At 36.2% G+C, this 25,162-nt stretch overlaps 4 protein-coding genes, 1 non-coding gene and 2 pseudogenes across 6 annotated transcripts; 4 read left to right on the forward strand and 3 right to left on the reverse strand.

Moving 5' to 3' along the window:
• The first annotated feature begins 339 nt into the window (after positions 1 to 339).
• Positions 340 to 2,911, forward strand: LOC18600115 (patatin-like protein 2). The gene is made up of 8 exons (XM_007030411.3): positions 340 to 465; positions 622 to 719; positions 805 to 1,019; positions 1,137 to 1,428; positions 1,523 to 1,681; positions 1,801 to 2,097; positions 2,185 to 2,360; positions 2,461 to 2,911. The coding sequence occupies exons 1-8, from the start codon at positions 456 to 458 to the stop codon at positions 2,516 to 2,518; spliced, it is 1,305 nt and encodes a 434-aa protein (XP_007030473.3). The 5' UTR covers positions 340 to 455; the 3' UTR covers positions 2,519 to 2,911.
• Positions 2,912 to 4,976: 2,065 nt separating this feature from the next.
• Positions 4,977 to 7,826, forward strand: LOC18600116 (patatin-like protein 2; annotated as a pseudogene). Its single transcript, XR_016026565.1, has 8 exons — positions 4,977 to 5,063; positions 5,219 to 5,316; positions 5,399 to 5,619; positions 5,832 to 5,973; positions 6,054 to 6,212; positions 6,335 to 6,640; positions 7,021 to 7,166; positions 7,271 to 7,826. The product of XR_016026565.1 is annotated as a patatin-like protein 2 (transcript).
• ROC2 (rotamase cyclophilin 2) lies at positions 7,777 to 9,417 on the reverse strand. The gene is made up of 2 exons (XM_007030413.3): positions 9,260 to 9,417; positions 7,777 to 8,614 (listed from the first exon to the last, which is right to left on the reverse strand). The coding sequence occupies exon 2, from the start codon at positions 8,591 to 8,593 to the stop codon at positions 8,069 to 8,071; it is 525 nt and encodes a 174-aa protein (XP_007030475.1). The 5' UTR covers positions 8,594 to 8,614; positions 9,260 to 9,417; the 3' UTR covers positions 7,777 to 8,068.
• Positions 9,418 to 9,968: 551 nt separating this feature from the next.
• Positions 9,969 to 12,842, forward strand: LOC18600118 (pentatricopeptide repeat-containing protein At3g12770 pseudogene; annotated as a pseudogene).
• A 309-nt stretch (positions 12,843 to 13,151) lies between these two features.
• On the reverse strand, positions 13,152 to 16,115 carry LOC18600119 (nucleolar/coiled-body phosphoprotein). The gene is made up of 5 exons (XM_007030415.3): positions 15,757 to 16,115; positions 14,832 to 15,133; positions 14,664 to 14,753; positions 13,692 to 14,056; positions 13,152 to 13,578 (listed from the first exon to the last, which is right to left on the reverse strand). Exons 1-5 carry the CDS (start codon positions 15,956 to 15,958, stop codon positions 13,314 to 13,316), a joined length of 1,224 nt encoding a protein of 407 aa, XP_007030477.3. The 5' UTR covers positions 15,959 to 16,115; the 3' UTR covers positions 13,152 to 13,313.
• Positions 16,116 to 18,076: 1,961 nt separating this feature from the next.
• AHL19 (AT-hook motif nuclear-localized protein 19) lies at positions 18,077 to 19,668 on the forward strand. The gene has a single exon (XM_007030418.3). It carries the CDS (start codon positions 18,574 to 18,576, stop codon positions 19,465 to 19,467), a length of 894 nt encoding a protein of 297 aa, XP_007030480.1. The 5' UTR covers positions 18,077 to 18,573; the 3' UTR covers positions 19,468 to 19,668.
• A 3,533-nt stretch (positions 19,669 to 23,201) lies between these two features.
• TRNAD-GUC (transfer RNA aspartic acid (anticodon GUC)) lies at positions 23,202 to 23,273 on the reverse strand. The gene has a single exon. It is a non-coding gene; the product is annotated as a tRNA-Asp (tRNA).
• Between the last annotated feature and the right edge of the window lie 1,889 nt (positions 23,274 to 25,162).

Genomic DNA, 25,162 nt, shown 5'->3' on the forward strand with positions numbered 1-25,162 from the left:
TCATTGTTTTATTCATTTTGTTCAATAGTAATGCATGTATCTCCCGTAAAAATGTAAATTTAAATTTTTTCATTTTTTAAACAAATAATTTAAAAATAATTTGATATATGATATAAAACTGACACTGAATTTCTAAAATTAAAACTCATAAGAGATGGTAAAAGAAAAAACAAAATAAAGTGTTTTATTTAATTTAAATGTATATTATGAGACATTTACGTAACTAGACAAATTAAAATGGAATCTAAAACAAGAGAGGAAATTCTGAAGGGAAATTGAAAAAGGTAAAAATAGTTATAAAATATACAAAATTACACATGCAAATGCACGTGTTGTGTGGCTATAAATGAGCATGAGAGCAGCCTGGCTTTACAAGTTTCAAGCGGAAGCAGCTTAGCTTAAAGTTAAGGGTTCTTTCTTTCAAAACAAGAAGAAGTTCAGTTTTCCTTTCATCAATGGCAACTGGTATGTTGCTGTACTCTCATTTACCAATTTGGTTACTTAACGTGCATTCTACATTACATGCATTCCCTTGTTTATTTTCAATTACACATACAAGTTATAATTCTATAATAATAACATCATGTTGGATGGATCCCTGCTTGTTATGGATTGATTTAGAGGGAAAGAAGCTTACCACAATTCTCAGCATTGATGGTGGGGGAGTGAGAGGCATTATCCCAGCGACAATCCTCGCCTTCCTTGAATCCGAACTCCAGGTTGGAGCTGCTTCAATCTACGTACTGTATAAAAATGCCTACTGAGTCAAAATTGTTTATACAATGTTTTTTGTTCCTAAAACAGAAGCTGGATGGTAAGGAGGCAAGGATTGCAGATTACTTTGATTTCATTGCTGGGACTAGCACTGGAGGCCTTGTTACAGCCATGCTCAGCTCTCCAGATCCAGATGATCCATCAAATCGTCCTTTTTCTGCAGGAAAGATCCTTCAATTTTATTTTGCTGAGAGTCCAAATATCTTTCCCCAAAAGCCAAAACAGCCACGACATATAGATGAAATGTAGGTTGCTAAAGACAATTTTAAGCATATGTCCTCCAAAATTTGGGGATAGTAAAAGCTTGGAGGGTAGTGGTTTTTATAATAATTTGATCCATAAATCTCATATGCCTTGATCAGGTCTAGGTTGGAACACGCTGTAAACCAATTCGTTCAGTCAATGGGCTCAATTCCGGAAGACGAATATGGAAGGGAACGTTTGCGTTTTATGTTTCCCGACTGTCGTTCACTGATAGACCTTGTTGTACGTCTCTGGAAATTCGTATTCGATCCCAAATTCAATGGCGAAAAATTGAAGGAAGTGGTTGAAGAAAAGGTTGGAGATAGAAGGCTTAGTGAGACTCTAACCAATGTGATAATCCCCTCTTTCGATATCAAGCTTCTCCAAACTGTGGTTTTCTCCACCTTAAAGGTTCTTCCATGCATTTTGCTTACTTTATACTAAAACTGGTTATTTTCCTGTTGCTTTCGTATAATTTTCGATTCGATTTAATGAATTATTTCAGGCGGCACGTGATGATTTAGAAGATGCTCCACTACAAGATGTTTGTTTGAGCACTTCTGCAGCACCATATTACCTCCCTCTTCATAAATTTGAAATCAACTCAGTAAACCGCAGCAGAAACTTCAACATGGTCGATGGTGGTGTCGCAGCCAACAATCCTGTATAGCATCTTAATTATCTTCAGAAACAATAATGGCTTAATTACATTTGCCAATGACGCATCTACTATATTTCACCTTGATTCTGACTTTACTGCCTCAATTTGGACACATTTATCAGACTTTGCTGGCATTATCAGAGGTGGCTAAGGAGATGTCATTAGATGGAAAAGCTCAATGCTTGGACAACATGGATTGCAGTAAATTTCTTGTTCTCTCCCTTGGAACTGGATCATCAAAGAGGAATAACAAGCTTGAGATCGTAAATGAAAACTGGGGACCCTTGCGGTGGTTGTGGGGGGATAATGGCATCCCCTTCCTTGATGTTCTAATGAATGCAATAGATGCTATGGTTGACATATATTTGTCTGCTTTCTTTCGAGGCGCTAGTTTTGAGGACAATTATCTACGAATTCAGGTATTCCCTTCTAAATATTGACCACTTTTTTTTCCATTCTTAAGTCTTGCACCCAAAGTCGCTTACTGCTGCTCTACATTGAACCAGACTGATTCCTTGAATGATTCCGAAATTGGCATGGACAACTCAAACCTAGAAAACCTTCAAAATCTTGAGAATATTGGGAACGAACTTCTGGAAAAGCCTGTTTCTGCCATGAACCTGGAAACTGGCTTACTTAAACCAATTAGAGGGGCAGGCACAAATAGGGCAGCAATCATCAAGTAAGACCAAGTTTATACGAATTCTTGCCTCTTTATTAGTATGGTACCATCACAATCTGTTCTGATTTTGATCAAAATGCTCTTGATTATCACTGAACAGGTTGGCCAAACGATTGTCAGAAGAAAGGAAGCGTCGCCTAGCTCAAAGCTCTGCCTAGTAGCATTGTGGCAAGATCCATCTAAATAATCTCCCACTGTCGAAATTTCCCTTTGGTCGTCTCCTTATAGAATGGAGGCAAGCAGTTTCAGTATTTCTAATGAAAATAAATTCTCTAGCTAGCTTATTAGCTAGAGATGCAAGCTCCGTTCAATAATTTAGCGTCCTTGTAATACAAGGAGGCATGCTGTTTCCGTAGTTCTTATGACAATAATATCCCCTGCTAGTAGCTAGTGATGCAAGGTCCAGTCAGTAATTTCATCATTGTTCAAATTCCCTGTTGTTTGTCAGCTTGTAAGGTCTGAATTTGGGAGATAGTTAAGGATCTATAGCCCATACCTGCTTGTAAGTTATCAAGTGCATTAAAACGAGAAGGCTTCTTTAATGATCATAATTTTTGTCAAAGTTTAAATCACCACGCCCCGGAGATTTGGAAAATAGGATTTTAACATGACCATAATGATCTCTTAGAGCTCCTTCCTTACCAGAATCCCCCTAGGAGTCGTTAATAGCTCCATCAACATTAAATTTCAAACTGCCACACGGAGGAAGAGTCCAAACAATAGCAGGTTTAATATTTTTTCTAGCATCAGCAGCTTTAATACAAATAAAATCCTGCACCATATCTAAAATTGTGGGATTATCCAAAGGCTATTTACATACATATATATATATATATATATGATCAAAGTACTCCATAGGTCTCTATATTATAGTGTTTTCGTCAATTTAATCATTGTACTGTTATATTTTATGCAATTGATTCTTTTGGCCTAACTTCGTTCAAATTGACCATTAGTGGCGTTAACGTGGTGTTGACATGTCAGACAATACAGACATGGTGCTGAAATGTCAGACCAAAAAACTTTTTTTAAACACATCAATTTTTTTTGTGCCACATCATATGCATCAAATTATATTAAATTATAGAATATAAGGACTAAATTAAACAAAGCTTTATATTTAACTTAAATTAAATTTTTTCTTCATAATTAGCAAGTACAGACATTCTATATTCTATCAGGTTTTTTATATTTATAAAAATTTGATCATAAAATACCTCTTTAGCCATGCCCAACAAGGCAGCTTCCAATTCACACCCAATGTCCGACATTCTATACCTTTTTACTTCATCATAGTTGTCATTCCCATACTTCGAAGCAAGGATCTCCTTTCATACTCAATGACAACACATTTTGCTCTCACTCTGATTTTGTCATTTTTCTTGTTAAAGAATGCAAAATGCTTCTCTATTGAATACTCACAAAAAACAGCTTTGAAATGTGGATAATCTTTATAAGTCTATCCCACAAAGAATAGAATGATAAGGGATTTGCATGACTAACTGACGCTGGGGCGTTGTAAAACAGCTGGGCATTGTGAAAGACACTAATCGTGAGCAAGTTGAAAACCCCACTAAGGTGAATCATCAATTTTGACAAGGTTAAAAATCTATTAAAGTGAAAAATAGTCAAAATGTAACCCCTCCACACTTGTTTAATGATTTAAAAATGAGAGTATAAATGTTTACCAAACCTGTTCGTATATAGGCGTTGGTTTGTATCAGCTCTTTTGATACCTAATGAAATCCAACTTGATTGAGAGAAAAAAAAAGTTAATATGAAAATGAACGTCGATTAGGGTGTGTGGTTTTTTCTTTTTTTCATCTTTTTAATCTTGTTTTTATTTGGCTTTCCCTTTTCTTCTTTTTACACTTCTCCTTGTACATTCGATCTTTTAACAATGAGAGGGAAACAGCTCAATTTCAAGCTGGGACATCAGCTTAACAAAGATAAGAGAAACGTGTGATACATAACTTTGAAAAAGCCATGCTTCTTTAATAATTGGGTTCCCCTACATGCGAAAAAACGTGGTCATACTAAACATTGTACACATGAGAGAGAGAGTAGGTGTAACTGTACACATGCCTCTTAAATGACCCTTTTATTTTTCACAAACATGCATGGACCATCCACTTTTAAATTGCCGTGATTGACAGTCAACAAATTAACAAGGATTTCAAAGATTATAATAAAAATAATAAATGATGGTAAATAAAAAAAAATTCAAGAGCTTGGTATATCCCAAATTATTGACAAAGATCATTCATTGTTTTATTCATTTTGTTCAATAGTAATGCATATATCTCCCGTAAAAAATTTAAATTTAAATTTTTTCATTTTCTAAACAAATAATTTAAAAATAATTCGATATGAGATATAAAACTGACGTTGAATTTTTAAAATTAAAACTCATAAGAGATGGTGAAAAAAAAATATTTTATTTAATTTAAATGTATATTAACTAGACAAATTAAAATGAAATCTAAAGCAAGAGAGAAATTTCTGAAGGGAAATTGAAAAAGGTAAAAATAGTTATAAAACATACAAAATTACACATGCAAATGCACGTGTTGTGTGGCTATAAATGAGCATGAGAGCAGCCCGGCTTTACAAGTTTCAAGCGGAAGCAGCTTAGCTTAAAGTTAAGTGTTCTTTCTTTCAAAACAAGAAGAAGTTCAGTTTTCCTTTCATCAATGGCAACTGGTATGTCGCTGTTCTCTCATTTACCAATTGGTTACTTAACGTGCATTCTGCATTACATGCATTCCCTTGTTTATTTTCAATTACATATACAAGTTATAATTCTATAATAATAACATCATGTTGGATGGATCCCTGCTTGTTATGGATTGATTTAGAGGGAAAGAAGCTCACCACAATTCTCAGCATTGATGGTGGGGGAGTGAGAGGCATTATCCCAGCGACAATCCTCGCCTTCCTTGAATCCGAACTCCAGGTTGGAGCTGCTTCAATCTACATACTGTATAAAAATACCTACTGAGTCAAAATTTTTTATACATTTGTTCTTAGAACAAAAGCTGGATGGTAAGGAGGCAAGGATTGCAGATTACTTTGATTTCATTGCTGGGACTTGCACTGGAGGCCTTGTCACAGCCATGCTCACCTCACCAAATGATGAGAATCGACCTTTGTTTGCTGCAAAAGAGATCATCGAATTTTACCTTGAACACTGCCCGAAAATCTTTCCTCAAACATCAGATTCAGCACAGCCTGGAAGGCTTAGGTAGCTGATTCTTTAGTATTTTATATATAGTATAGAATCTTGGAGAAACCAATTATATTGATGTATATCTTTACTTCGTTCTGTGCATGGTATAGATGAGTATCATTTCGTTCTTCATGGATTACCGCTGTAAAAGAATGGATTCAGTCAGTGTGGGAGAAGGTGGTAGTGCCAGCGTACCATGACGCGGAGTCCTTTATCCATTGGGCCGAACAAGCAATATTTAGGCCAAAATATGATGGCGTCCATTTGAAGGAAACCATCGAAGAAATGCTTGAGGATAGAAAGCTTTGTCAGACTCTGACCAATGTCATCATCCCGTCTTTCGATATCAGACTTCTGCAGCCAACAGTTTTCTCCAACTTGAAGGTTTTTTTCCGCTTTTGCTAAGCCTACTTACTAGCTAGGAAAACTATAAATCAATCTTCTCTTCTAATGAGTTATTGCAGGCGAGACGTGATAATCTAGAGGATGCTCGACTAGCAGATGTTTGTCGCAGCACTTCCGCAGCACCATATTACATCCCTCCTTGTAAATTTGAGATCAACTCATTCAGCTACACCAGGAGATTCAACATGGTCGATGGTGGAGTTGCAGCCAACAATCCTGTATACTAATTTTGTTTATTTCCAGTTTCAATGTTTAATTAATTACATTTTCCCATCAAACATATATATATATATACTACACCTTGATTTTCTCTGAACTTAGCATTTGACAAATTTATCAGACTTTGCTAGCAATGGCAGAGGCGAGCAAGGAGATGTCTTTAAATGAAGAAGATCATTTCTTGAAGAAAATGGATTGCAGCAAACTTCTTGTTCTCTCCCTTGGAACTGGATCGTCGAAAAGGAATAACAAGCTTGAGGTTGACTATCCCAAATTGTGGGGACTCTTCAAATCGTTTCAGGGGCCTGATGATACCGTCCCCTTCTCTGATGTTCTCCTGACCGCAACAGATGATATGGTTGACATATATTTATCTTCTTTCTTCCAAGGCTCTAGTAATTTCAAGACCAATTATCTACGAATTCAGGTATTCCCTTCTCAACATTGATTTTCTTTCGCTACGCATGCAGCCTTGCATCCGAAGATAACTATGCTTTCAATTTGTAGAATATTTATGCCAGAAACTTGTTTGAATGGTGAGAAACATCCGACTCCATTTGATCAATTCCTTTTATAATCTTCGATCTCCAGTTCTTGGCAAAACTTTTATGTAAGGATCCTTTCCTTCCCTTCTATTACACTTATCCAACTGTAAGTGTGTCAATCTATATGGGGACTGTTTGCTAATTGAATAATTGAATTTTCAATGCTAACCAAACATTCTATGATGATTATTTCTCACAATCAAAACGCTTACTGCTGGTTGACATCGAACTAGACTGATAGCTTGAAACATATTGAAGCCAGCTTGGACAACTCAACCAAAGAAATCTTGAAAATCTTGAGAAGATTGGAAATGAGCTTCTGAAAACGACTGCTTCTAAACTGAACTTCGAAACTGGAACAATTGAACCAATTCCAGAGGCTGGAACAAATGAAGAACGACTCATTTGGTAAGACTAAGATTGCATGATATCTTGCCTCTATGTTGGCATGGTACAATCACAGTCTCTATGTCATGGTTTTACTCATACTGCTCTTGATTGGTATTGCGCAGGTTTACCAAACAATTGTCGGACGAAAAGAGGGGTCGCCAAGCTAAAAGCTGCAACTAGTAGCAAGTGATGCAAGCTCCATCAAATAATATCCCAAAGTTTCAATTTCCTTTTGTCTCGTCTCCTTGTAAAAGGAGGAAAGCAGTTTCAGCTGTTGTGATGACAACAACTGCTCTTAGCTAGTAGCTAGTGATGCAAGGTCCATTCAATAGTTTCCCCTCTTTGTACAAAGAGGCAGGTCAGTAGTTCTTATGACAATCATTGCTCTGGCCTGTGGCTAGTGATGCATGGTCTATTCAGTAATTTCGTGTTGTTCAAATTCTCTTCTGTCTGTCAGTCTGTCTACTTATAAAGGTTAAGGAGCTTAGCTGAATTTGGGAGGTAGCCAGGAATAAGTATGTCTAGGTTCTGTTTTACAATTGCGATCAAGTATAAGAAAGTTATCCTATGCACCGGAAATGCAAATGTGATCAGGCACAATAAAGTTATCAAATGTACTGGAATCCGATTGCCATATAGAATCATCTATCATCCGAGTCATATCATTTAAACTATAAACTACTACGTAGATTTGAGATTTCTATCATTACAATACTGCACTAAAACGGATTGCTTACAGATGAAAGCAATTATGAACTCGCTGCCACCGAGTCCAAACAAATATGTCAGCTTCAAAAATACAGCTAAAATTTGAACTTTACAATAAGTGCAAAACTGCAAATCATGTTTTTCCATTAACCATAATTATTCTAGAACAGTAGTTTATGAAAAGCACAACTTCATTTTTCACTGCTTTTCCGTCAATTCTCTTTTAATTGACCACAGTCTTCGATCACAACTGGTTGCAAAGTCCTCCCACTCTCTGAACCAGCTTTTTCCATCTCCTTAACAACGCTATAACCATCCACTACTTTACCAAAGACAACATGCTTTCCATCAAGCCATGAAGTCTTCTCAGTGCATATAAAGAACTGAGAACCATTGGTGTTTGGTCCAGCATTTGCCATTGACAAACACCCAGGCCCTGTATGTTTGAGCTTGAAGTTCTCATCAGCAAATTTCATGCCATAGATTGATTCTCCACCAGTGCCATTCCCCCTTGTGAAATCTCCACCTTGACACATGAAGCTTGGGATGATTCGGTGAAATGTTGAGCCTTTATAGTGCAATGGCTTCCCGGATATCCCAATACCTTTCTCCCCAGTGCAGAGGGCACGAAAATTTTCAGCAGTTTTTGGGACAACATCAGCAAATAGCTCCATTACAATTCGGCCAGATTTGGCTTTTCCAATCAAGATATCAAAGAAAACTTTGGGGTTTGACATTCCGTTAACTCAGTTAAAAACCTGCGGGCAAAAATCAAAATTTTGAGGGTTCTCTTCAATGTTCAAACTCAAAGATTGTACACAAACATAGAAACTAGCAGCAACAATAAAATCCCCCTTATCATTTGCAAAACACATTCTATACTGTAATCAACAAACATTTATTTAAAGCTACCAAACTCTACTTCCTACATAACTAAAGCAAAATTTCAAGAAAATAGCTAACGTACGTGCTAACATTAAAACAAAAAAAAAAAGCAAATAGAACATTTGCATCAAATTGAAAAAGCCCATAACTTTGAAAGGTACAACTTTCACCATAGAAACCTTAAATCGACCAAATATTTCATCATCACTAGGAAACAAAAACTTATACTTTTGCATCTCCAACAACAGATTAACATAAGAAATTCATTGGTCATTCCAATAACTACAGATTATCAAAAGGGTATTTAGAAAATGTCATCATCCACCATTAAAACCCTGAGGAAAAAAATGGGTATTCATCAAAAGGCCAAACTTTTGAAGGGGATGATTGTTATGATATTGCACAGCTTTTGAGCTCACAGGTTTTTCAATCAAAATCACCTGCAAGCCTTCGATATGTGCTAATATAAACATAAAAATGAAGCAAATAGACTAAGGTAGAATAGAGAAATGATGTACCTTTGGCCGAGATTTGGGGCTTGGAGATGCTGGATAAACGAGATTGCAGAGTTTTGGGGGTTTAGGTGAAGTTATATAGGGGAAAGCTTAGGGTTTTAGTTTTTCGAATTGTTACTTTTTCTGCGAAGTATTTCTTTTTCTCCTCACCTTTAGTTGTAAAAATTGCAATTACATCCCTAATGGGTGTTTTATTTGCTTGTTTATTATTTTATTTTTTAAATGCTAGTTCCATTTAACAAATATCGAAAGGTTTTTGCTAATTTTGGAGAGAGAATTGCAAGTATGAATTGTGATTTTTAAATTTTCTAACTTAATTTTGCATGATTTCTTATCTTATTGAAATAAAAAAAAAACTTAAATATTAAAAAATTCTTGAACCATTTCATTTTATACGGAAAAAATAATTATTCTTTTATTATATTTAAAAGGACCACTATTTATTTATTTTATATAAATAAATCCTCAACTTTAATAAAAAGTAATAATCAATCAAATATACTATTATTGGTGTTTTCTATTCAAGTGACATGTGTTGTGATATAGTAATTACGTGACAGCTTATATGAATGGTCACAATTGTTTCATCTTTTCAGCAATTGAACCATAACTTCCATTGTGTTAACATCTTCAAAACCACACACTCAACAAGTTTACCATCAAAGCCATGGTGCTGGCACAGAGTTGTCATAAAAGAACTGAGAACCATTGGTTTCTTTTCCAGCATTTTAGTCCATTGACAGACAACCAAATGCTGCATGTCTTAAGCTTGAAGTTTTCATCTTGAAGTCTCGAGGCTTTATAATGCAATGGTGGCTTATATCATTGATGAACGAAGAGAAAGAAAAAGAGAAATTTCTCATGCAACCTTTCAGTTTGGGAAATGGACTAAGCTAGGCCTAGGATAATTCTGCTATCTGACCTTGAAGCCCGTTGTAGGTTATGGCTTGCCCCTCATGGGTTGAAAACCAAGCCCAAAGTGCCATGGTGGATGAGGGATTGGCTAGGACGAAGCAAACAAACAGAAAGTCAGAAGTTTCATTACATAACAAAAGAGATATTTTGTGAAGATAACGAACTTTAGTTGCAGATGAACTAAGCTATTCACTTCCAAAGTCTCCAATGGAAGCAACCCAAGTCTAAACACCATGGACCTAACAATAGCTACAACAAAGCAGCCTACACTTTCTCGTTCCCTCTTGGCTTCCACAATCAAAATCATCCAAATTCCGAAAAGTGGAACACTTGAATGCCAACGGCAAAGCCCATTTCAAGTCCTCGCTGAACACCCCACCCTTGAACAAACCAGGCAAATCCATGCTCACATGGTCAAAACCCACTTCAACCACACCAAGTTGAGCCCTTCAGCACAATTAAATTTCCTTATAACATCTTATACTAGAAACAGCCAACCCCACAATACTCTTGCTATCTATGCTTATTTGAGAAGAACGGACTATGAAGTTGATAACTTTATGGTCCCTGCCATCCTGAAAGCTTGCAGTTTTGTTTCAATGACCCAATTGGGCAAAGAAATACATGGTTTTGCACTGAAGAATGGATTGATTGAAGATGTTTTTGTAAGTAATGCTTTGATCCAAATGTATAGCGAGTGTCGGAGTGCGGTATCAGCCAGGTTATTATTTGATAATATGGATGAAAGAGATGTTGTTTCTTGGAGTACTATGATTAGAAGCTATGTCAGAAGCAAATTGTACAGGGAAGCATTGGATATTGTAAGAAAGATGCACATTTTACAAGTAAGGCCTAGTGAGGTTGCCATGATTAGCATGGTTAACTTATTTGCAGAGCTCAAGGATATTGAAATGGGAAGGGCAATGCACGCTTATGTTACAAGGAATCTTGAGAAAATGGGTGTTCATTTGACTACTGCTTTTATTGATATGTATGCCAAAAGTGGGAATTTAGCTTCTGCAGGACTGCTTTTCCATGGATTGAACCAGAAAAGTATTGTTTCATGGACTGCTATGATAGCTGGATACATTCATTGCAATAAATTAGAAGAGGGGGGGAAGCTTTTTGCTAGAATGATTGAAGAAAGGATAAAGCCTAATGAGATTACTTTGCTGAGCTTAGTTGTAGAGTGTGGTTTTGTAGGGGCTTTAGAACTGGGAAAACAAATACATGCTTATATTTTGAGAAATGGTATTTGTGTGTCTTTGGCTCTTGCTACTGCTTTGGTTGATATGTACGGGAAATGTGGGCAGATACGGAATGCTAAAGCAGTCTTTGACACAGTTAAGAACAAAGATGTTATGATCTGGAGTGCTATGATTGCAGCTTATGCACAAGCTCATTGCATTGATCAGGCTTTGGATCTTTTTGTCAAAATGAGGGACAGTGGAGTGAGACCTAACCAAGTAACAATGGTGACCGTGCTTTCACTTTGTGCAGAGGCTGGAGCCCTTGACATGGGCAAATGGGTTCATACTTACATAGACAGGCAAGTTGTTGAAATGGATATGATATTACAAACCGCACTAATTGAAATGTATGCGAAGTGTGGAGATATTGATGGGGCTTGGAGACTGTTCAGGGAATCTAAAGATCAAGACATTGGCATGTGGAATACAATGATGGCAGGATTTGGAATGCATGGTTGTGGTAAGGAGGCTTTGGAGCTATTCTCAGAAATGGAAAGAGTGGGTGCGAGGCCTAATGATATCACATTTATAGGTCTTCTTCATGCTTGTAGTCATGCTGGATTGGTGAAAGAAGGAAGGTTGTTTTTTGAGAAAATGGTTCATGACTTTGGCTTGGTCCCAAAGGTCGAACACTATGGGTGTATGGTGGATCTTCTTGGCCGAGCAGGACTGCTTGATGAGGCATATGAGATGATCAAAAGCATGCCAATAAGGCCAAACACCATAACATGGAGTGCTCTTCTTGCTGCATGCAAGCTTCACAAGAATACCGTGTTAGGGGAAATGGCTGCAAGGCAACTTGTGTACCTGGAACCTCAGAACTGCGGTTATAATGTTTCAATGTCAAATATATATGCAGTGGCAAACAGGTGGAATGATGTTGCGGGGGTAAGAAAAGCAATGAAGAACAAGGGAATGAAGAAAGAACCAGGGCTTAGCTCTATCGAAGTAGATGGATACGTTCATGAGTTCATAATGGGAGATAAGGCACACCCACAAATCGAAAAGATAAATGATATGGTATCTGAGATAGGAAAGAAGTTGAAGGAGGCAGGGTACATGGCAGACACATCTGCTGTCCTAAAAAACATAGACAAGGAAGAGAAAGAAACCGCCCTCAACTATCACAGTGAAAAATTGGCAATGGCTTTTGGCCTCATTAGTACAGCTCCAGGCACACCAATCCGGGTTGTTAAAAATCTCCGAGTTTGTAACGACTGTCATGCTGCAACTAAGCTGCTGTCTAAAATCTATGAGAGAGTAATAATCGTACGTGATCGAAAACGCTTTCACCACTTCAGAGACGGAACCTGTTCCTGTGGAGATTACTGGTAGCGACCCACTTTACTCTGTACGTTCCAAGAATACACTGAAAACATGTACAGATCAAAGAAAAAAAGAAAGAAAGGAAATTACAGTTCTCTCTAGTCTCTTCACTTTTAACCTTAATCATATAAGTAGACATTGAATCAGTGGTTTGTTTCCCTCCTTCAAGATGAGATTACTTTCAATATCAGTAACCACCTTGAATGCGGAGGTGATTAGTTTTAGACCGTAGATCCTTCTTTTAGCCCTTTGGAGAGCATTTCTGCCAGTTGTGGAGTATAGTCTGCCAGGAATTTAGAAGCATAACTAAATGACTAGGGTCTTAAACCCATTCTGGTTTCGAATTCCCAGAATCTCCGGTTAAAGCTATGTTTTGAAGAAGGAAACCAAATGAGAAAAACATGTTGAGTGAAACCAGTTATCCATATGAATTGTATCCTTTACAAATGTTTGACACTAAAAGCATATTACATTTAGATTAACAGATGACCAATCAACAATTGCAATTTGTTTTCCGGGTAAGTTAATATCATCAATGCCTTCCAGACGATATTAAAGAAAAACTGTTAACCGAGCCACTGCTGACAACAACGGTCGCCACTAGCCCCAACAGAATGCCGAATGCTGATCTTCTCAGTAGAATACTTTTGCTGAAGCCATTCAAAAGCATTCACGTCAAGTTTCCCAGTCACTGATTTCCCCTGCTTCCTACGTATTTGCTGCTCCCGAACAGAAGCCCATAGTTTCTCAATGGCATCCCTTTGTCGAGATGTAAACCTTGCTACATTGTCAAATGCAAGCTTTACCAAGATGTCTATAACTGTCTGGCACCTAAGAAGAATAACACATGTTTAATCCCCTAAAACAAAAATCAGCATAAACAACCATATGGAAGCAGAGTTTCCTTTTCTTTCAATTATAAGCAGAAAACAATGAACGCTTACCATGGAGTTTTATAACGGCGGGCAGCAATCTCTAAACAAGTAATCAAGGCTTCTCTCTGTGACTTGAGAAATCTCTTAGTCTCTTCCTCATCCTCTTTCCTGCTCTTGGCTGCCACATCTTTCTTTCCCTTTGTTCTATCATCCTTTTTGCCAGATCTAGGAATCAGAGCATCAAGTCCAAAAGGATCAGACTCATCTTTCTTATTTTCTTCAGCTGGAGCAACTATAGCCTCTTTGTTGTTATCATCATCATTGCCAATTTCAGTCTCATCTTTCAGGGTAGCAGCTTCATCTATGTCATCATCCTCAGTTGCAATTGGAAGACTAGATATTGCATCTTTTAATCTACTAGCTGTTTTAGAAAACTATTACGGTTCACAAAACAACATATAAGCACACAGTCAGAAATGAATTTTGGTTTTGTACGACTAAGAAAAGGGAATCAATTCAAAATAGTATTGTCACAAAACATTTTACTTGTGCAAACAACCTTCTCTAAAATTCAGGCACATTTACAAGAACATCTATGTTTCACTGCAATGCTTAAAAAATACACTCTACAACACCACTTAAACTATTCCAAAATCCCCACTTTTGCATGCTACAAAAAGAAAAAAAAGTACAAAAAAAAAAAACCCACATAAACTAACATCGGCCTGTATAATAGTCTCTATGTTGCCTCTCACAAGGAGTACTCATGCGAAATGATTTTCCAAGAAGAACATATCTTGAATAAGAGCTCTTGAAAAAATATATATATATCTTGAATAAGAGTACAAGCAGTCATGACCTCTGCATGCATCTAAAATTCTTGAAAAGCACAACAAATGGAATTTATAGAATTAGTATGGAATGTAAAACCTTTTGCATATCCTAACACAATTTTGTTACCATGATGTACATAGAAAATCAAATAAGTCATGTCTGACAATGTTGTGGTAACAAAACATATTAAAAAAGTAAAGTACATACCACAAAGCTGTCATCAGTTAATAAGTCATTTGCCACCACTGCCCTAAATGTCCATACAGTCAATTGGTTCTTCTGCTTCTTGTTTAGGTACTGCAAGAAAACAGCATATAAGATAATGCTCAAGGGAGGAAAAACAATTTTAGGGTGTCATACAAACTAAAATCATACTTCAGCTGCATCTTGTGCTGCTGAAAACAGTGAATGATAATCGCCTCCCACTGAAGGATCGGTACAAGAAGTTGTTGATGACATTGCAGCCTCTAGTATAGCAAAAAAGTGATCACTAGTTCCAGCCTTCACACTTCCAGCTTTTATCAACTGTATCACAAGCTTTGAAGCCTTAGCAAACTTGGTGGGGTTCTTGATATGTGATGCAATCTTCTGCATTGCCTCAATAACTTGTGTCTCTGAGGCATCTGTTGTGGTCTTAAATCTCAAGCGCTTTTCTGGTGCAGCAGCTGGGAAGTACACTGCATAACAAATCAGATACTTTCAGAAAGATTTTAGCCAAAAAGAAAAAGAAGCTTCTTTGAAAAGTAGAATAATCAAATAAGAGAATTATTTACAAACAAACAAATAAATAATTTCATACAACATAAAAATCCTTTAAAAACTCTAATCCTGCTTTCATTTCTTCCTAGTCTCTCTCATAAACCAAAGAAGAAAATACTCGTCTAAGTGCATGTTCATAAGACTCCAAGGCCACACTAAATTACCATCCCCAAAGTACTTTTGTCCAAAATGCCAAACTTAGTAACCTCATAAACGATAACAAAATTACTTCCAGAATTCATGCCCCAATAAACCATAACCCAGAGTTTATTTTACCCTATCAACGACAAAAATTTACCAAAACAGAAAAAAAAAAAAAAAAAAAAGGAAACTTTGAACTAAATTATGCTGTAAAATCCCAAAATTACCACCTAAAACCAGCTTCCTAGTCTCCAAAAAGCAGAACCCATTTCAATTTCCACTTCAAAGCAAATAAAAAAAATTGCAACACCCAGAATTAAAAATCAACATAAAAACAAAAAATTCATCAACCCTCAACAAGAAAACCAAATGTAAAAATTGTACAATTTATAGGGTTCACCTTCAGGGTTAGATTCTGTAGGCTTATGTCTCTTAAGAGCACTTTTAAGAACTGGATTTGGAGAAGCTTCCTTGTTGTCGTTGCTGCTACTTGTCTTTAAAGACAAAAGATTTTGATCTCTGCCTTGTTCTTCTTCTTTTTTTTCTTCTAGTTGCTGTTGTTGAGAAGGAGGTGGTAACCCTTCAAACAAGTTGTCACCCATTTTTTCTCAACCTATTCACCAATTGTTTTTTTCTTCTTCTTTTTTATCTGAATGGATTATTAAACTCAGAACTTGCAAGATCTTTCTTTTTGAAATTCTATAGAAAATATGCAGGGGAAAGCTCCCTCTTTTAGTGTTCCTCTCTCTCTCTCTCCTTTCTTTATGGGTTGTATGGGCTTTGGGTTGTGATATGAAAATAAAGTCGGACGCTCCTTTACCGTACTTTGTAGCCCATTTATGTCTTGGGCTGTAGGTGTTGATTCATAAGGAAGACATTGATTTGATTTCTTCAAATTGAGGCTTAATGTTCTTGATTTGAATAATTGAGTTTTTTTTTTTTTTTTTGAAATTGAGAGAAAGGAGGTTTGAACATTATTTTTAAGTAGAGAGACCATGCACTAATTAATGAGTCAAATATTCATATATGAATAATTGAATTTAATTGGTCAACAAATCTAATTGTTTTGGTTAGTAGGTTAATTAAAATAATAGTTCCTAGTGAAGGTTCAACTACTCTGCCTATTAAACTGACTAGTGCCTTAACTTGTGATGTAAACATTATATCTTTATTCTATAGTTAATATATTTATTTTTAGCTCCCTTTTGTCATTACCTTGAGCACCCCTTAATAACTTTTTAATTTTTCTTAATATAATCTACTTTTAGCTCCCTTATGGACACCACTTAATCATGTTTCGGGTTGGGATAAATTTTACATTAAATGAGAAAATATGGTATTATATCTACAATTTACAAGATAACATATCATATTGTATTATAACACATATTTGGAAATACTTTTTTTTTTACGGGTTTTCGATAAAATTTCAATGAAAAACTTTGTCGAAAATGAAAAATTATAACAAAAGACAAAAAAATCGACCTCCTCACATGATTTTGAGTTTGATTGATAATGCCAAATATCAAAATTGATTTTCTCAGGTCAGAGGATATAGAATATTAGAAAATTGACCCAAGCATGACATATTCCTAGTTTACATATAAACCAAAAATCCATGCCATTTCTTAATAATTACACCATCATACTTTGACCATTCTCTCTACAAGAAACTTGATGCAAAAAAACAAGAGCAATCAATTAATCAGTATCCAAGAAGGGACGATGAAGCTTTGAATAAGACATACCGGCCTCATTATTAAATTTCAATAAGAGTAAAATACATCTATGTGCCATCCCATAAGTTTGACCATTTCATACTAATGCAGGATTACATTCGAGTGGAAGGAGGGTACATAAAATACTAAATGAGAATTATAATTATAGATCTTTCCGGTATAATGTTACCGGGTAATGTTTTTGTCATGTGGAGAAGCTACAATTTTATGAAGATGCATTAAATTGAGTTCATAAGAAGACATTTTAACAGTTAAAATTCAGAGACTTCATCTTATAAATTTTATGTTGAAATTTAATATAAACGAGGTGGAGTTTATTAATTGGAAAAGGGAGGCGATCACTTCTCATTATATAACTCGAATTTCTTAAAGAACAAAGACAGGAAATGCATTGGCAGGAGAGAAAGAATGGGGATCCATTGGCAAGGGAAGAAAGATTTGAAGGTAGTCAACAAATGCGGGCATGCAAAGGATAATTGTGTTGAGGTACTTGGTAGAGGTACCTTCAAATGGGGCTGGTAAAAAGGATGCACATGGTCATGCAAAGAGGGCTGGCAACTAGATTTTGCTGAGTAAAGTGTATTTCTCAAACATGCAAGTTTAGCACTGACCTCTACCTGTTCTAGTTGTAATATCAATGAAGTTGAAAGACTTGAAGAAAGTTCATGAACTTAATTGACTGATTACATATCAAAAAAGAAGACAAAAAGTACCCAAAGCGTGTCTGAGCCTGCACAAATGAGTATATATCATTTCCAACATGCAATATGCCAATATTTGACAATGAATATATTACAAAATCTTTGCATCAGCTACATATTATGTCGGGACAAAAGCAAAGGAGTAAGACGTGCACCCCACTTTCTCACGCGCACATGAATGACCCCACTCTCTCCAAAAACAAAACCCTAAATATTTCCCATCACCCCCCACCATGAAATTTCTTTCTCATTTCTTTATTGGGTTAATTGTTCAAAGAGAAAAGAGAGAGAAAGAGGGAGAGAGAGAGAGAGAGAGTTTGTATAGTAAAATACAAAGAAACCCCAGCTCCCTAAGACCTTGACACACCCAAAACCAAGGCCAAAACACGCTTTGAAGAAAAAAATCCAACAAATTCTCGGAAATAGAAAAGAAATTTTTATTTTCTCTAGAAAAACAATCTCTGCAATTAAGTACTCTTTTCTTCATTTTTTTTTTTGGTTCATTTGTTTGGACCTCTGTTAGCCCTTTGCCCTTTACAATTCTTTAGCTTTGATCAGTTTCAGTTTCACTTCTTTCCACTAGCTTCTCTCTCTTTCTCTCTCTGCTAACTTTTCTAGAGAGCCGAAAACTTGAAAATTTTTCCTTGCTTCTTCTGCCTTTCTCTTGTTTTCACCCTTTGATCATTCTTAAGCAAGATCATCAGTCAAAACAAGATCCAAAACCTGTTTTCTATTGCTTTGTGATCTTCTGTTGTTAGTTCAAACTTCAAAAAAACCATGGCTAATCGGTGGTGGGCAGGGCAAGTAGGACTACAGGGAATAGAAACATCAGCTACTTCATCATCTCCAATGAAGAAACCAGATCTGGGGATATCCATGACAAACAATGGAGAAACGGGAAGTGGAGGAACTGGGGAAGAAGAAGAAGAAAAAGAGCATAGCGACGAGCACAGGGAAGGTGCTATAGAAGTCTCCACTCGTCGTCCTCGAGGTCGTCCACCAGGCTCCAAAAACAGGCCCAAACCACCTATTTTTGTCACTAGAGATAGCCCTAATGCACTAAGAAGTCATGTTATGGAAATTGCCAATGGTTCTGATGTAGCTGAAACCCTAGCTCACTTTGCTAGAAGAAGGCAAAGAGGGGTTTGTGTTCTTAGTGGAAGTGGAACTGTCACTAACGTGACACTCCGGCAACCTTCTGCTCCTGGTGCAGTCATGGCTCTTCATGGTAGGTTTGAGATTTTGTCTCTGACTGGTGCTTTTTTGCCTGGACCAGCTCCTCCAGGGTCAACCGGGTTAACAATATACCTTGCTGGTGGGCAAGGGCAGGTGGTTGGAGGTATTGTAGTAGGGTCACTGGTGGCATCAGGGCCTGTTATGATAATAGCGGCAACTTTCTCTAATGCTACTTATGAGAGGTTGCCTTTGGAGGAGGAAGAAGAAGGAGTTAGTGGTGCTCAAGGGCAGCTTGGTGGTGGTGGTGGAAGTGGTGGGTCGCCACCAGGGATTGGCAGTGGCAGTGGAGGGCATCAGCAAGGTGGGATAGGTGGTGCTGATGGTTCAGGATTGCCAGTTTATAATAATTTGCCACCAAATTTGGTTCCCAACGGTGGTCAGCTGAGCCACGAGGCTTATGCTTGGGCTCATGGTGGAAGGCCACCTTATCAGTAAAGAGAAGAGGAAGTAAATTAAATAGAAATGCTTGTGAGAGGGAAGGATTCAGGTATTTAATTTCTATTGAATTGTTCTGATGAGAGATATATATTAAAGAAAAGAAACTAGGCCAATATTTTGTAAATTTTACAACAACTCACATATGCTTTCACTTGCATTTGCAGGTCGAATAAGATGTTTTAATTTCTTGATCTTCCACTTTCTCTTTGTTCTTTTCTTAATTTATCCCATTTTCTTTTATCTGATGATGGTAGTGCAAGTTCGGGGCTAAAACAAGATTAATAGCATAATTAGTGCCTTGATCTTTGAAAAAAAGATTTATAACTTTGGGTTAATATATTAGATTCATCATATTTTTAGCCTTTGATAAATCCAAAGTTAACAAATTAAAGACTAACTTCCTAGCTAAAGTATTAATGGTATAACAATAAAGCAAGAAGATATATTGTTGCTACTTAAGAAGCTTCCATGGCCTTTGCAGCTGCTTCCACTGCAATTCAGCTAGCTTTCCATGATCTTAATCTTCTTTTGTACATTTTTGTCACGTTTGGAAAGGTTTGTTTGCAGAGCTATAATTACGTTAGGAAAGAAGATGCTAGTACGTTCTCAGTACTGATGGAAGTTTTCAATCAAAAACTGTACATATTTCGCAGTTCTTTTTTCTTTTCTTGCGTCATGAAAAATGGCTGAATCCCAACTAGTTACTAAGTTGCAGAAAAAGAGGGAAGGTAGGTGATGTCTGTTAGCTATAAATGACATTTTTGTATTTTTCCACTGAATTATGTTGTTTTCCATTTCCTGTACATATCACATACAGGAGGCGCAGCTGCTGCCAATTGATGCTTATGCTTGATCTTTTATATCTGTTCAAGCAAAGATTTTGACTGCAAATACTACTATTTTAATCTTCTAAAGCTGTTTATGAATGTGTCATGCTACAGAATTAATAACTGATAACAAGCTATAGTAAATCAGCAACAGCAATAGCAATAGAATTGTTCATTTGTCAAAAGAGGGTGCGAGTATCATTTCTAATTCGATGAGCATGTTTCGAATCCATAATCACAAGGATTAATTCAGCTTGAGATGGTAAAATGATTGAGTTGGAGGTGAAAAATGAATAAATTAAATGTTTGGAATTCTATTTTCATCAAACAAAATCTAAATTCAAACAATATCCGTGTTTCACGGGATTACAGAGATACTTGTTTTTTATAATATGACTTTATTAACCTTTCTAATCCGTCAAAAAATTAGAAAATACAAAGAGAATTACAGCGATAATAAGTCAGACTAATGTTACTTATTATAAGTTCATTGTTTTCAATTACATTTACAAAGTTTAGAAAGAAAAAAACAAAAGAACTTTATCTTATATTACCTTCCATGTTTGTGGCTTAAACTAATGCTATAAGCCTAATTAACATGATTGATTTCCCTGAATCATCCGAAGAGAAAACTAGTGTCAGAAAAGAATAATTAGTAAATTAGAAAGCCCTCCCCCCCGTTTTCTCTTTCTTCTGCTTCTATTCCTCCATTAATTTCCACACCACTTCAAAGCCCAACATGAAATGCAACGGAAAAAGGGTGGGTTTCAGTTGGAAAGTGGGAAAGCAGGCATGCTTCATGGCATGCGGTGCTATGCAAATTTTTAAGAAGTGAGAAAGTAAGAAAGCAAAGGGCTCCAAGGGTACCGTAATATATACAAGGAAAACTATTATATGAGAAAAGGGAGCATGCACTTCCATTGATGCAGTCACTGTGTAGCTCTGGTGAAGGTAACAACTAACAACCATATTAAATTTTTTTGTGCATCATCCTCGACTTTTGAGCTCTTTAGAAAATGTGACTATGTTCCCCATTGAATTGTCAACGATTTAGGATTTGGGATAATTTTAAGGTTCAAGTTTCTGGTCTGCTTCTTTGGCATTTTTATCTCAGCAAAAAAACATTCTCAATATACAGCAGTGAAATTGTTGGAGAAATCTTGGGGTAAAAACTTTACAACTAGTTGATTGCTTTTGTTCAATTCAGTCTGCAAAAGGAACATAAATGACAGAAGAGAAAACATGGTGCAATGAGCATTTGAATTTTAGGCACACAGTCTATACCTTCAAAGTAATTACTAGTGCATGTGACTACTGTTCTTTCAATATTTGCATTTGCACAAGTGCATGTCGTGGGATCACTTAATACTACTAGACCAGTGAAAACTCGTTTGTTGGTGGCTATTAAAAGTCATGCTTCTTAAGTTCCCAAATACTCATTGCTGGCATGCTGCACAGAACTTAACAATAAGCTAAAAGCATGATTATGACTCGATAGGAGCAAGTAGAACAATTACAGCTTTCTAATTTCATTTTCCTAGTAAGAAAATTAACTGTGCAAAACCTTTATCATCTAAACATGAGCCAATGTCAAAAGTAATGGTGAAGTCCTTAAGAGTTGCATTCACAGAAATCTTAAACAGCATATGAATGTGAATGATTTCACTATGATGGGGGACAATGCAAAAAGATGTTAGCATATAACAGATAATAAAATGGCATTAGAATCTGGTTTCTTGAAATCAGGTTTTTGAATTTGTCCTCCTCTACCTAATGAAACTTAGAAGAGGGTGTTAACCACGGCTGCACAGTCATCATCCTATGACAATTTGTTAAACTAAAGAAAGGTGATGAATGCATCTTAATGGCAAAAGACCAGCATGATGTCCTCAAAAAGGCTGTTTTCTTAACACTCAAAGGACTCTAAGAGTTTTAGCAAACATCAAGGACCCTCTTCACATGGACTCACATGACATTGTTAATGAACCTTAGTAATATTTTTACCTAGTTACTTGCATACAACATTCCAATGGCAAAGCACTGATGGTGATGGAGCCCACCTCGGATTTAATAATCAAATCTTCTTTATTAAAATGACCTTCAACTGCAGCCAAACAACAATTAGCTTCTCCTTTTCCTGCACTAGTTGTCTTTCTGAGTGTAGTTTTACCAATATCTGCAGCCCGAGCTCCCCTTAAAAGTTGAACAAGCTAATTAACTATAATACTTCGAGGAGGAATCCGGAAAATTGGCATTAAGGAAATGTGGACCACCCAAATAAAGCCTAAGCTGTATAATGAAAAGCAACATGATTAATTTATTTAACATTGATAATGGAGAATCATGCATCAGCAATGGCAATTTGAGAGCATGTTCACTTTCCAAGTCTAAAATGGTGAATTTTTTAATTTGCTGGATGTACCTGCCGTGGGGTACACGTTGTCCTCAGCGAATTAGGTGCCATTTGACCTAACTTTCAAAATCCTCTGCGGCAAGATAATCTCAAATTACTTTGAGTTTCCAATCAAAGAACACCACAATCTTGCCATTGACCACATTTTCATCATCTGCCAAAGCAGGAGTACTTTAGTGCACTCACTTGTTTAATTTCTGGTGAACTATTTGTGACACAATCCTTATCCTTAAATTATAGCACCGGTAACCAGCTCCCAACATTCATCTCCTTGAAGGGCACCTATAAACTAGAAAAGCAAGTTAAACTTAAGAAGAGTCTACTAAAAGAACGAGTCAGATTGACAAAACCCTGCCATTATCCGCAAGTTTTCTTGTTTGTTTCATTGTGTTATCTTAAAATTTTTAATGAATTTGACAATCCTGTTCCTTACAATCTCTATTTCATGCTATACTGTTTTTTCTCTCAATAAAGAAGAAAAAAAATTATGACGCCGTTGCCAGGGATCGAACCCGGGTCACCCGCGTGACAGGCGGGAATACTTACCACTATACTACAACGACCTTGTTTGGATATGACCTCTATTTTATTCTGGTTGCTTATAAAAAACTGAGTTTTATCCCATTTTGCTTAGATGTAAATAAAAAATGACCTTCTTCTCATCTGAATAATAAACATACCTTAGAGATCATATATATAGTTCAAGAGAAAGTAATTAACTACTTAAGATACTTACCATTCCAATTGACAACTCAATGTTTCTTCACAATTTTGGTTCATCTATGCAAATATCTATGTCATTTTGCACTTTTAAGTCAAAGCAAAAGGTTTTTGCAAGTAGTAGATGTATATTGCTTCCTTTTTCTTCATCTCTTTTTATAACAAATTCCTTTTGGCATTGTGTCAGGTTTATAGTAATTATATTAGTTTCAGAGCTTGGATTTAAATATGTAGGATAATTACTATTAGGATATTAGAGTAGGCAAACAAATATTTCCATGCTAGGGCTATGTTTCTCATTTTACACGTTTATCCAACACAATAAAGGAAAGGAAGCTAGTCAATTTGACAACTTTTGCCTAGTAAACAACTAAACGATGCTCATTCAATTTTTCCTTCAACTGTCGGTAGAAAAACCTCTAATAAATGATACATCAACTCCCCATGTATGGAGACTAAAGATTGCTGCACAACGAAATAGAAAAATGAAAGGGGACAGCAGGCTGAAGTTATGGTTTTATCCTGAGGTCTTAATCAATGTAACGAAAGGAGGGGACAGCTATAGTTTTTGTAATTACTAGCATTCTCTATGTTCATGACTATATATAATTAAAATATTTCAGTCATTTATGTTTCCCTCCTAAGTTTTAATTGTAGTTTTAATTAAAGTTCCATGGAAAATCAAAATCCTCCATTGATGGGACCCATATATCTGTTATAATTCAATGATGGGATCATATCATGTTGGGGTATGTGATGTGAGGGTACTTTCAAATTTACTTCCTATAAGATTCTGTTCATCTATGTATGATATGCATGTCTATATAGTCCCAGATATCATATATTGAAGTCATTTAACTATGGAAATTGTTTTCTCCCAGCAGGTTATCAATCATTAGATCCTGATACATGGATAATGATGCATCTCGGGGATCTAATGTTGGATAACATTTAAGATGCATGAGAGGTTTATCATGTTTAATACGGAAAACTAATGTTCTGACAGCCAAGATAATTGACTTGAATCATTGACATATCAATGATAAATAACTGATGTCATGGTTTATATCTAGGAAGAAGTGGGTGGAAGCTCTTTTAATTCAGAGACCAACAACAGTATCAGCATTTATGTAAGGGCACAGAAAGTTTCCTCGAATCCTAATATACAACCCAGCAATTAAGCCAGCCTAATACACAACACTAGAGTTGCTTTAATATGATGTGTTTATACTCCATTTGTCTTAGCTTTCTTCATCTTAACATGACCCTTCACGCATGGAAATAAAAACTTAGCAAGCTAGAAAGTTACATGTAGACTTACTCAGAAACCATCATACTGGGGCAGTAATAATGCCATATAAAATCTTACCACTATTTGCACAAAATAAATAAAGGATGGAATTTCAATCTTCTGCTCTTGCATTCTCCAAATTACTGATGTGTAATAAGCTGGATTTGTGGAGCTCTGCCTAACAAAGATAAAAAGAGATTTAACCATATTATTATCCATAAAGGATGCTGGAAAAAAGCGGGTGGAGGGTACCATTGATAAGTATCAAAATATATTGGGGGATAGTGTGATATTTTTCCCATTGTATCTGCAGCCTACAATTAAAATACAGTGCAGATATGGACAAATGTAGGAGGGGACAAAAGATGGGCTGTTGGGGTACCAATTTCAAGGAAAATGGTCCCACTCAAAAAAAACCGGATCTAGTTGATGACTGATAAA

Source organism: Theobroma cacao, chromosome 5, assembly GCF_053813885.1.
Source record: "Theobroma cacao isolate CCN51 chromosome 5, ASM5381388v1, whole genome shotgun sequence".
In the NCBI taxonomy this organism is placed as follows: domain Eukaryota; kingdom Viridiplantae; phylum Streptophyta; class Magnoliopsida; order Malvales; family Malvaceae; genus Theobroma; species Theobroma cacao.